Below are 13,123 nucleotides of genomic sequence, written 5' to 3'. Positions count from 1 at the left end.
GACTTTAGACAACGGATGAGGGGACAGCACACAGGGAATGGCTCCCACTGCCAGAGGGCAGGGACAGATGGGAGATTGGGAATTAGGAATTGCTGGCTGTGAGGGTGGGCAGGCCCTGGCACAGGGTGCCCAGAGCGGCTGTGGCTGTCCCTGGATCCCAGGGAGTGTCCAAGGCCAGGCTGGAGTGACCTGGAGTGACTTGGCATAGTGGAAAGTGTTCCTGCCCATGGCAGGGGTAGAATGAGATGATCTTTATGTTCCCTTACACCCAAACCACCCCAGGATTCAATGATTTCTCACTGTATCACTGCTGTCATGAAGCTCTAAATCTTTTGTGTCCTGCTCCAGGTTTAACACAGAAAGCTGAAGGAGAGGCCTAATTGGATATTTTTATCAATAAATTACTTATTATCTTCCATGACTGACCTTCCTTGTCTTCCTACCCTACCAGGAAGAGCCCCTGCATGCAGCTCTGACATGCACTCAGTGGGATGGGGATGGGGAGGTTTCAGCAGAGCATAGGTGAAGACCACATGGCATTTCCACATCTCCACAACACCTCCTGGCAGCACAGTGATCAGCTCCATTTAGCTGCTCTGCTAAGCTGCTGCTGCCAAAATGTTTTTTTGCTTGCACAGCTTCAAATAGCAAAGCTCACCATCACCCTCATTTCTCTGGCAACGACAGGGGTTGTCAGCTTCACAAACATCAACACAGCCACAACAAACACATCTCAGAAGTAAACATAAAGGTTATTTCCTCATGCAAAGAGCCTCCTGGAGGTGTACCTGGTGGTAAATCCTCCTGACAAACATGCCCCGAGCAAAAGCCTGGATGGTGAGGGTGGCGCTGCGGACCCTCAGGAAGGCCCGGCGCATCCGCAGCATACGGTATTGCTTCTGCAAGATGATGGCAGCCCTTGTCCTCCTCAGGTGTTCAAAAAGCCTGAAATGCACAGGAGGAGAGTAAGCAGGGAAAACAAACTCCACTTTTTTCTGATGCAGCAAGGTTTAAATCACGGGGAGAGAAAAACCTTTGGTCCAATGTGGCTTGATGGTATTCAGGAAAGACCACCCCAAGAGCTGGGCTAAGAAAGCCTCCATGCTATCAGACAGCAGCCATGGAACCCAGGAGCACTGGAACCACAGATCAACACACCTCATTGTTCCCAAACAGCATTAAACCCAAGGATTCCCCAGGTTTTCCTTGGTTTGAATTCTCTGCTTTGTGCACTGGTGCTAACCAGCACCCAGGTTGGCTCCATCACTTCCCTGACTATAAAAAGCGCACTACTGACTCAGTGAGAACAGCAGCAAATTGATTTGACATTTAAACTGGTGTGCACTGCTTTGGCAACATTCCTGAGCAGAGCCTTGAGCCATTCACAGACAGTAAATAATGAGGGATGTGGTCAACTCCGTACCATGTTGCTCCAATTCTCCAGCTGAACTCATGTTCAATTTGCTGTTACACTGGTTAATAAATGCCCATAAATCCTCCATTAAATTTGATAATTAGCTTGTTTTAATGGATTTATGATTCATTTATTGATCTCAGCATGCAGCATTATACAGAAATTTGATCCACTTATTTTATTTTGTAAAAAGCGTATCAAAACTAAGAGCCACATCAGATTGGTTTATATATTCCTTTGATTGCGGCAAATGGTTTCTCATTAGGACCCACTGAGCCAGGGCTTCCTGAAGAGGATAAGCGATGGTCTGTCTCAAAAAGAGACAGTTACTCAGTTGCTATCCCACCCTACAATCCCTGCGCAAAGAGAGAAGCTGAAAAATTATGTAGAAGAAACTCTGCAGCAGCTGGTTCTTCCTGACACCAATCCCTTTCACAATCACAAATAACACCACAAAGTCAGCTAGTATCTCTGATGTTCTTCTGCTGATTTTCTGGCTTGAAGAAGAGCCACAAGAACGAAGGTGGCCAGTGTGTTTGGATGCTGTTCCATTGCTTTGCTCCTCCCTCACATCCACGTCACAGCTGCCACCAGCAGCCCAGCCTCCAGCAGAATGCTACCTACAGAAACCCCAGCAACCCACTGACACAAGGGCTCCTGCACAGGAAGAGTTAACATTAGGCTCCTTTATTATCTACTGTACACAGCCACCCTGACAGTGATTTGGAGTGATTTTCCTCATTACAAAAATATAGCCACTCAATCCTGAGAACTCCCCCTGGACATCACGGAGACACAAACCTTGTCCCTGCAGGGGAGGAGTGCATACCAACTAGGCAGCCCTTCCCTGGCTGATCCAAATGCCCTTTACCAAAGGCACTCCCAGGAAAACATTAGTCCTGTGAAACGCTTTCATCTAAATCCTTCAGAGCACTGTAGTCACTTCATTATAACCAGATTGTCTGTTTTGACCTCAGCCCAGCACCTAGAAATTAAACTAATGTAAATATGCAACCAGTTTGAGGCAAAAAGTTTTGATCTCTTGCCCCGAAATAAAGCTAGATAGAAGGGCCAGAAATAAGTCCCAACTTTAGAAACTCTCATCACAGTGTCACCCACATGCATATTGCACATCTTTCTTTCAAGCAAGCAAAGCATTTCCGAAGCTCCTCACATGAAACCGCCAAGTTTAAGTTCTAGAAGATGCAAGAGATTGAAAACCCAGGTGGCCAGAGGTGTTGTCACACTTGAGTTCCCAGCTGGCCCCTCTCTGAGGCTGCCCAGGACCCACCTGCGTGCCAGGTGCCCACGGGTATAGCACTGCAGGGTGAGGGTGGCTCGTCTCAGCCTCCGGAACCTGGTCCTTTCCAGCCAGCCCCTCACTGTCTTCTGGATCATGATGGTGGCAGCTCTGAACTTATCTGCCCGCAGTTTCTCCAGATATGCCACCTGGCCTGAACGGAAAAAGATCTTGGTACGGCCAAACTGGAACTTGTCTGGATCCTTTTCAAAAGCATAAAGGAAATTACATTAAATTGAGGCAAACATTATTTTTTCTTTTTTGTTTTCAGTCTAAGTTGATCAGTAGATACAGAGTAAAAACACCAGTTTGAATCAAATTTATCAACCCACATCTCTTCTTAATTGGGTAATGAAGATATTATTAGACTCCAACATATTGGATTATTAAACTTATTAGACATCAGATATCATTAGCCTTACTACACCTGACCATCTATACAGTCATTAAGGAATGCAGCACTAGGACTCAGTCTTAAACTCCATATATTTAGGCAAATTTTGAAGGGGTTTTGGGTTGGGTTTTTAGTGTTTTGTGGGTTTTTTTGCTTGGTTGGTTTGGGGATTTTTTTGTTGTTGTTTGGTTTTGTTTTTTTGTAGTGCAGGAATTTATTTAGGGTTTATTTTATTTTGAGTTTTTTTGTTTGTTTGTTTTTGGGGATTTGGGGTTTTTTGTTTGTATTTGGTTTTTTATTATTTGTTGGTTTTTATCTAAATAAAGAAATCACGGAATCACAAAATTATTTAGGTTGAAAGGGACTTTAAACCTCATGTATATCTAACCCCCCCTAAAATGGGCAGGGATGCCTTCCACTACTCCAGACTAGAAATGCAGCACCAGAGCACTTCAAGAAAAATATTTCTTTCTCAAAAATATTAATGTTTAGATCTACAAAGTCATACATGTGGTGCAAAAGGCTCTGCAGCCAAGGGTAACACTGGTGCACCTGTCTAAGGTGCTGTGCACATTCTGAGCCACTCAACAGCAGGAAACCTTTGCATGCACATTTGCAATTTAAAAGTGATGCATACAAGCAGGCAGTAAAGTTTGGTAAGGTGAGGCATCAAAACCTTCTGATTCATTTATGGTAAAAAAGCCCCAAACTGCTGGATATTTTTTCAACACAGGGCCACTGAAAGTCTTCCATACATGAAGATAAGGCATTTATTGCACTTTTCCCGTAGTCATTTGTGCAAAGAGTCATTTAATGATTGACTAAGGTTCATGATATTGTCTCTGGGTGGACCCCTGAAATGTGCTCCAGCTGTGGCCAGACAAAACCATAAGGGAGGGATGGGGGGACACATTTTTTAGAAGTGGCCAGTCATTCATGTCCAGGCAGTAACAGCAAACTCTGGACTTCACCAGCACTGAAATTATCTGCTCCTCTTAACCATGTAATCCCATGTCCCACTTGCTCCTGCCACCTCCCCACAAGACTCCCTCATTTTGGGAAAACTCCCAGGCTGCCTGGGGTGGAGAAGCACCTGCACGTGCAGCAGGTGAAGCTGGAGCAATTTCAGACCACATCAAAGCCATCAGTTCTGTGCTTTTAAAATCCCTGACAAAGCTCTGGTCCCAGCTCACCTTAATGAGGTCTTCCAGCAGGCTCTGACAGATCTGCTTCTTGTCCTTCTTAGAGAGGTCTCTCTTGTTCATAAGCACACGGTATCTATTGAAAAAATCAGGGTAGGACCACCTGAAAGCAAAGCACATGCTGGGTTAATCTGCATGCTGGGCACTGTTTCACTAAAATAAAGTGCTTGGAGCTGTAGACAAGTCAAAGTGTGAAATACTGCAAGGGATTTCTCACCACTACCCTCAGCATGGACCAACTCCAAAAGGAGCTATTCACCCCCAATCCCAGCCTGGCCCCAGTCTCAGACACTGAATGACCATATCAGGGCCTTTCTAGCCTGGAACAGAAAGGCCACAGATCACCCTGTTTTCACCCCTGATGTGCTTCCCCATCTGCTGCTCTTTGCCACCCAAATGCAACAATGCTGTTCCCATCAGAAAGGAGAACCTAACTTTGGAGAAATCACAGATCTCTTGACTGCTGAAAAATAAAAATTAGACAGCAACCTTGATAAAGTTGTAGAGAATTAATCAAATAGATATTCTTTGGTTTTTGTGTTCCCAAACTCTGCTGAATACTGATTTCAATCGACTCCCTAATTGCTCCATCTTTAGGTCTATGACTGACACCCTTCAAACAAACACAAAATCTTTGTCTCTGGAAAGACAAACCAGCCCCTTGAAAGATGCCTCACTGTCTCCAGCAGCAACGTTTCCAAACAAGCAATGCTAATTGAAGGAATTAGAGCACTGTATCCTGCTGCTAGAAATATCATCTCCTGCTGCTGGTGATAGATGTAGAGCCAGCAGACTGCGACTGAAATTGCTTCAGCATCTGCCAAGTTTCAGCCTTCTCTAAATTAACACAGTGAGTTATAAACCCCTCAAAACCTGAGTTTTTAATTAACACTAGCCTTTTCCCAGCAATGTCCAGAATGATCATTGATATTTCAACAAAATACGCGTAACAATCATCAAGGGGAGACTGGAGAGAATCGCAGAGGATTTGATTTCTGCCCTCACTCAACAAAACCAGCTGTGGGCCTGATCCTTACTGCAGGGATGCTCTGGCAACCAGGAGGAAAACAAACTGTGAAGAGCTGCCATACAGAAACATCCTCTTCACCCACAAGCCCCATGCATACCTTAACTTTTTGTGTTACTGCACCAAGTTCTTCCTATTTTTACACTTCCAGGGATTAAGAGTGCGGGAGGGAAAATAAACTGCAAAGGACCAGAGCAATGCTTGTGGCCAGTTTGCAGTGGTGAGGCTGAGCGAGACTACCTGAGCAGTCACAGCTGCCAGCTCTACAAAATGCATCATGAAACAGAATAGTTCAGTTGGAAGGGACCTGCACCATCATCTATTCCAGCTGCTGGTATCTCTCACGAAACACCTTGAAGGCTGGAAGCTGTGGCATTTTCTAAGACAGGCATATTGCTGATTTCAAAACACAAAACCAACAGAGTTTGTGTCACTTCAGAAAAGGGAAAAGGAAAGCAAATGCTTTTTTTTTCCATTAAAAAGAGTGCAGTAGAAGGAAATGTTTCCAAAGGAATGAAGAGAGCAAATGGGGACAAAAGGTGGACTGGTAAGCCGCATGTAACTCCTGCAGGGACACGCAGCACCCAGGACACAACTAGTAAAGAATAACTGGCAAAAACCAGAATACCCTTAGGATTGCACCTGAAGCCAAAGGTAAAATGGAGAGCTCATGGGGGCAACTGTGATGAAAGGATTTTCCTATGTCAGAATGCTCAGATTGGCTCCAGAACAGCCAGATTTAATGCTGATTTAATCTCTGTCTCCATGGGCTAGTCCTGAGGCCAAGCAGCTAAGGCTACTCATCCTCAAATAACCAAAAGTACAGGATTACCACCAAAAAAACCTTAGATGTCAGCTATGGGAAGCTCCCTCTGGGGTGAAAACTGAACAGAAAGATTATGCAAGACTACAAGCTTGTGTCCTGTAAGGTTTATCTTAAACTTGCTTTCTTTTTGCTTTCCCAATGCCTCCATTTTATAATTACATTTCCCATTTTGCGTTGTGCAAATAAAACATGTTTTCATTTTAAGCCCAGGGTTTACACAGCTCCAAATCAAACCTGAGAGGAGAAGCAGAGCATGCAGAGCCCGAGGCATCCAGCCAAGCACACAAGGCTGGCTTGGGTACTGCTCAAGCCAGGGAAAGCTTGGGAGGGTGGAAGAGAGAAGGAGAGAGTATTCCCATTATCCTGCCAGAGTCAGCTCAGGCATTGGCATTATTAACTGCTGATATCTGGACTAAAAAAATCACCCTGCAGGTGCCACCCAGGCTCTTCAAGCAAAGAGCAGATGGTGAAGAGGCAGAATATGAAACTCAGGGCACAGGTCTAAGCTGGGCAGAAAGCAAAATCCATCATCTTCCAGGACCACGGCAGAGATCCCACAGCTGCTCACAAACAAGAGTCAGACACCCACAGGAATTCCTTAAAAATAGATCATAGGTCACTGCGCAATGGGTCTTCCTCTAAAGCCTGTCATTCTCATTTCCCAAGGTGGCAAAAATTGATTTTCCACATCCATCCTTAATAAAAATGGCTCACTTTTCAGGAGTAAGTCTCACATGAGACATTGGAAGAGTCAGGGAATACACTCCCTGGTTTCTGCCGAGGTGTTTATAGGACTGGTGGCATCTCCAGTCCCACAGCCACATCTCCCAGAGGTTCACAGCCCCACGCTGAGCCCCAGGGCACAGAACTGCCTCACTCGTGCTCTCACCACTCTCTGATTTATCAGGAGATGACAGCCCTGACACCACACTGCTCCTGTACTATTGTCCACGGGGCATCAAGACAAAATCTGTGCCACACCAGGGCTCAGTCAGCCCATGAGGAGTTCCACTGGGATATTTGCCATCCTAGTTCACTGGCAAAAGAAAGCTGCAGGTGTTCATAGGTGCTGCTGCAGAATCCTCCCCGGAGAAAAGAACAATTAAAGTACTCAGGTTTAATGTAACATGCCTCATTGAACCACTCGAGGCTCAAAGCTGTATAAAATTTCCTTACAACTATGTGCTCAGAGAGAAACAAACATGATCCCTCCACCCTGCAAGGGAGATTTCTCCAGTGCAGAAATACTGAAGCTCAGTGCTTTGCTGTACACACACTTTTAAAATTATTTTTCTGCACATACATATTTTCTTTTTCTAGGTACAATGTCTTCATTTCAAAAGGGGAAAAGAAAAAAAAAAACAAAACATGGAAACAAAAAGGCAAACTTAACTTGTACTTGCCAGGCGACATGCTGACTCCCAGCAAGAGACAAAGGATGTGCTGTGTTACCCCACAGCTTAGCAGGTCAGGAAATACTATGGGAAGGGTACAGCTCAGTTCAGCTTGTGGACAGGTGTCAAATAAAAAACAGATTTTGGGTCCTTGGCATGCTGCCACACAACACAGAGCACGGGAAAGCCTCAGTGCTGAGGGCTGGAAACCACCAAGGGACACTAAATAAATACAGCTCCATATTATTATCAAGTATTAAGATCCAGATAAGTGATGCAGAGAAAAGAGATGGAACCAGGGGACTTTTATACCTGCGGAACTGAGAAGCAGGAAGGAGGAGGCACAAAGGACTGGGCAGATGCTGCTCAAACTGAGATCAAGGCGACCTCAAAAAGCTGAATTTTGCTTTGATGTCAGCACAGGTCACTAAGGGGAAAAGGCAATAAAGGGAAGGGAAGGATGCAGGAAAGTAACTTGTGCCTGTGGAAAAAACCCTCCTTGGGCTCAAGCAGCAAGGAGGATGGTTGGCTGAGAGCCTGAGACTTGGTCCTCCCAGCAAAGTCTTTGTCACCTAGAGGAAACAGAGGGAATAAGATACAGCACACACCACACATGAATTAATCTCTTTTTCTGTAGTTTAAGCAACCATATTTGGATGTTTCACACAAAAATGCAGCCAGGTGCAAAGCAAAGGGGCTGCTCCTGTCCAAAATTGAGGGGCTATGAACCTGAGCAGAGCCAGCTGCATTTATTACAATGTCATATTGAAGGGAGAGTGTGGGTAGGAAACTGGGGTTGACATTCTAAGGAAGCTTCCAAAGAGCATCTTTCCAAGCATCAACAACTGCCCAAAATATCCACAACCCATTGTTTCAGCAATGTTATGCCAGCTGCACTGAGTGAACAGCTGAAAGCAGTGTAATAGATCAAAAAAGCTTCAAACTCTTAACCATAATATGATTTCTTTTGATACCCTAAAATAACTGAACATGAAATGCTTCCACTCAGAGTAAACAGATTCACCCAAGGCCATCCCAGGTCCTGAGAAAACTCAGTTTTGTGTAAGAAATCCTGACAGCACCACAAGGCACCCTCCCCTGAAAGGGTCAATATATTAAGCAGGAAGGAACTGGATGATATTGATCTTTCCAGAGGAGTCAGAATATATCTGGAAGGGTGCAGGTTCAATCGCAGAGCCAAGATTTGACATGAAATTATTTCAGAAGCTGCAGTTCCCAGAAAAAATTTCGCTCAGTCTTGTTTACTGCAGCAGAACAGATTTGCCTTTCAATTAGCTCTAAAACATGCAGGCTGGCTTAGCTTGAAATTAGCTGTAATATATTCAAAGAGAAAAATGAGGGGGGGAAAGCCCCTCCATTTACATATTACACCTTTGCTGGGTGTGGGCAAACAGAACTGTTGGTAGCCAAAGCAATTTATAGGTCTTGTTATCCTGAAATGACAGCCAGACAGCTAAAGGCACATTCTACAAAAAAAAAAAAAAAAAAAAAAATGTATCCAAGGATGTTCGTGATAGTTTTCAATTATAAATGTTTAATATTTATAGTGTTTAGCAGCTGGGATTTCACACGGAATTGATACAAAATTGCTGAATCTGACAGTGAGCTCCAGCAGCCAGAGTTAGAAGCCAAATGCCAAGGATACTTAAACTGTAAATACATAACAGCTACAGAGAGGATAATTGAGAGAGAACTGCAGTGATGAGGCAATTCAGAGTGATGGCATGGTGGGAGACCACTGCTGCTGGACCACTGACTGGAAACCACCATAACCAGCAGGGAAAAAAAATGTTCAGTTTTCATAGAACCGACTTAAAAACTTGTTTTAAAGAGTTATTTTGCTATTCGTGGAGATCTGCACCAATTAGTTCTCTACAGACTCATCTCTGTGCAGCCAGTTTCTGTAAGTAAGATGAATGGTTTTACAGCACAGAGACATCTTCCACACTTTACCCAGGGAAGCTGATGATAGATTTTCTACCTACACACCTCAGACACTCCATTCATCACAGTCATTTATGTACATGCTAACAGATAGAGATTTCTTAACTGCTGAGTAACATTTCAAAGCAAATGATACATTTTCAATTTATTTCAGACACAGCCAGAGCGCAGCCTACCATGGAAATGGTAAAATAAACCCAGGAACACCCTTAGTGGGGAGGCTAAGGCTTCAGATTTCTGTGACTTACACAGTTTGAACAACCACCACTTGTATTAAAAATTATTTCTTTTTTTAGACGTAAAAAAGTATTAAGGACTCAAAACACTGAACTCTTCAGTAGCAGGTAGTTTTATCCAGAGATCTCTGACTCAAAGCCACATCACCCTCAGAAAGTTACTCTAGTGACAGCATGCTGGAATATATTTAGGGGTAAACAGGATGCAAACAAGAGTTTTTCTATTGCTTCTGGATAAAATTTACCTAGAGATAAACAAATTTGGAAATTCTCTGTTTCTTTACGGGTAAATTACTTACACCCAAGAGAAGCAAAAGTCACCAAGATCAAGTTTTCTGGCATTATTTTAAAGTATTCCAAATTTAGAGCCTTTACAAGAGGTTTAAATTTAAAGCAATGATTTTCCTTTTTGGTTTTATCCTTAATCAAGCAATAAAAACTCAAAATATACTTGTCAACTTGTCTCAAAATGTAAGGAAATACAGAGGAATAATCAATGCTCACTGTGATGAAAACTCAGAGAGACCACATGTAAAATTGCAGAAAGAACTAAAAACTTTGTTACTTTTCCTATAAAACAAGATCCTGTGAAAGCATCTTTTTCCAAGATGGTCTGTAAAGTCATTTTAAATACACAGATCATTCACAATCTTTCAATGACAGTCCAGCTCCTGGGTCTGGATTTTCAAGATTGTCATTTTCTGAGTAAGGAAGGTGAAGAACCACCAGGCAAAAAGTGAGTATTCTATTTGGTGCAGAGCTGTTCCCATATACAATTATATCCTAGAAATATTAAAATACACAAAGATCTGTCCTTCAGGAATCACAAACTTTGGAGAAGGGCACTCTGAAAGGCTGAAATAGCTTTTTGCACCCTTTTTTTTCTGTCCCTGGAGAAAGAACAAGACCTGACAAGTTGCAGTGATGGAAGAGTTCTGTATTCTTAGTGTCCTGGGAGAAGATCTCACAACCAAAAGCATGCAAGCAGAGCTGAGAACATCACTTTTTAGTTTGTCAGGGTGGAGAGGTCCTTGCACTGGTCAATTCTTTGCTGTCAATAGATCCTGGCTGGTCTCCAGATGCTGCAATAATTTCTCCCCTCTGTTCCCCCTCCCCAGTTATTAATTTTACGTTGATTTTAGTGCTGCAGGGTATAAACTACAGTTAAATGAGCAGAAATGGAAAAACGCTACAAATCTGTAGGATAATTTTGAATGGAGAGGAACGGGGTATCAGTGCAGCCATGATGAGACCAGAACAAGCCCCACAAAACACACAACGCTCAGGTCAGAGCTGCCCAAACTCTCCCAGGACCCACCATGGCAGAGCTGGGGCCCAGACTGCACTGGGAAATGTGACTGCTTGCTCGGAGAGCAAAGAACTGCATTTCTCTGGCCTTTTCCACGTGAAAAAACCCCAGATTTTTCATTGTTTCAGGGCTTTTACTACAAGAGATTGATGGATTTGGTCTGGCAACAAAGCTGGTAGTAAAAGGCAGCCCATGGGCTGGAAATTTTGATACCCCACCATGGCTTAGGGATCATGTAATGAAGAAGCATCTTTTCACTGGCTACACCCATAGAAGCCTTCAAGACTTCAGAGATGAGAGCCAAAGGTGATGCTGGATCTTCTAATAGAGTCAGAGTGCCAGCATGAGGTCACAGATCTTTACCCTCCCACACTGGCAGAGGACAGAGAGAAACTGGGTGCCATGAGTTTTCTCCTTTTCTTCTTCTGTTTTCCCTTCTTCTTCTTTAAGTAGCTGAACTCAGCTGGTCAGGGAGGACCCCATCACCAGCTGTGGCCTCCCACAGAGGTCACTGGCCAGCAGAGGTGAAGGTCACTGGCCAACCTGCAGCTGCTGCCCTCGCCTGCCAGGAACCCTCTGCAGCTTTTCAGGAGGTGAGAGCAGCACCCTCCTCCCCAAAATCCAGGACAGGGAGTTTCTCATGGTGTTCCACATCACGCTTGGCCAACACTTCACTGAGCATATTTATAACTTCTTTGTTCCGTATAAAGAGGCTGATGGCTTTGCTGACATTAACACAAAGCTGCTTGGCACTAAAATGCAATTGATGCATTTTTAGAATTATTTGCCCTTGTCATCTTCAGGACTTATGTATGGTCTGTGTTTTCTGATTTATTAGGCTTTAAAAACCTCTTTTGAATTTTATATCTCAATCAGCAGGAGCCACACCACCCGTAACCCTCCTTTTTACAATGAAAGAGTTTGAAGCCTAGGATGCTCTGGATGTGCGGTGTGAAAGTCTAAAACAATAATTTACAACCCTTATTTTCTTTCTCTGCAAGTAGAATCAAAACTTCTTTTTGGCTGAAATGAGGATTGCAGCAGATTTCTGAAGCCGGGGAAAAAAACAAAAAAAAAAAAAACCAAAACATAAAACAAACAAACAAACAAAAAAAAAGACCAAAGAAAAGCAAATTAAACAGTGGAAGGGGCTTCAAGCAAACAGTGAAGGGCTTTAGGGAGTGCTTGCTTCCAGAACTGTTGTTTTGTTATTTGATGTCCACCTAGGTACAACATCCAAGCTGGAATCCTTTATCTGACATGCATCAGGTTTTTCAGAGGTTTCATGAGAGCAAATTACCTCTCAGGACCAAATTGAAAGCACCAGCTGGAACCCTGGACTCTCTCACACTGACACTCTGTCATGCCCACTCTGCAGCTCTTTGCTTGGTAATGAATCTCTTTGACTTGAAGAACCCAGAACATAATGGGAGTTTGGCAAAATATAGCAAAAAAAAAAAAAACAAAAAGCAGAAAATTTATTTTGGATATAACCAAACCTAAATAAACATTGTCCTGAGAACACAAGAGTTTTCTTCTTCCTCCCTCATCCCAGAAGGGTTTGGTCTGGAAGGGTCTTTAAAGGTCACCCAGTGCCACTGCTGCCATGGGCAGGGACACTTTCCACTGTCCCAGGCTGCTCCAAGCCCTGTCCTACCTGGCCCTGGGTACAATGAACCTGCTGAGTAAACGACAGGAGCAGCACAACCCCAGGGAATTCCCAGCCCAGCACCTGGATGGGAAGCCAGCTGCACTGATCCGGATGGTCTCCAGCACTCCACAGGCTCTCAGCTGCTGCACTGCTCTCTTGGGATCAAACCTGCAATTAGATTCAGGAGAGGTGTTAGCACGCAGTGAAAGAGAGCCCGCAGCCCCCTCAGACCTCAGGATAGCCCGTGCCTGGCTTTGAGAACAGCCTGCACAGATGTCACACCTTTCCTGTCACAAAGGTCTGATTTTCAGGTTGCCTGAAATCTTGCTACCACCCTGCTATCAGTGCCAGGGTATTCTTGAGATAAGATGACCACCTGATGACCACATTAGCCAGAATTTACCT

General features: G+C 43.9%; 1 protein-coding gene across 3 annotated transcripts in view; it reads right to left on the bottom strand.

Annotated features, from left to right (window-relative positions):
- The window catches only part of MYO5B (myosin VB), a 142,731-nt gene that overhangs the window by 43,093 nt on the left and 86,515 nt on the right, over nt 1–13,123 (bottom strand). For all 3 annotated transcript variants that reach the window (XM_031507267.2, XM_031507268.2, XM_031507269.2), the window contains exons 17-20: nt 12,800–12,886; nt 4,302–4,413; nt 2,706–2,917; nt 789–945 (exon numbers count right to left, since the gene is read on the bottom strand). In XM_031507267.2, the coding sequence (XP_031363127.2) occupies nt 789–945; nt 2,706–2,917; nt 4,302–4,413; nt 12,800–12,886 (568 nt within the window). The remainder of the gene's footprint in view (nt 1–788; nt 946–2,705; nt 2,918–4,301; nt 4,414–12,799; nt 12,887–13,123) is intronic.

The sequence above is a fragment of the Lonchura striata genome, chromosome Z (genome assembly GCF_046129695.1).
Source record: "Lonchura striata isolate bLonStr1 chromosome Z, bLonStr1.mat, whole genome shotgun sequence".
Lineage (NCBI taxonomy): Eukaryota > Metazoa > Chordata > Aves > Passeriformes > Estrildidae > Lonchura > Lonchura striata.
Note: the sequence above shows the minus strand (reverse complement) of the source record. Positions and strands in the feature narration are given on the sequence as shown.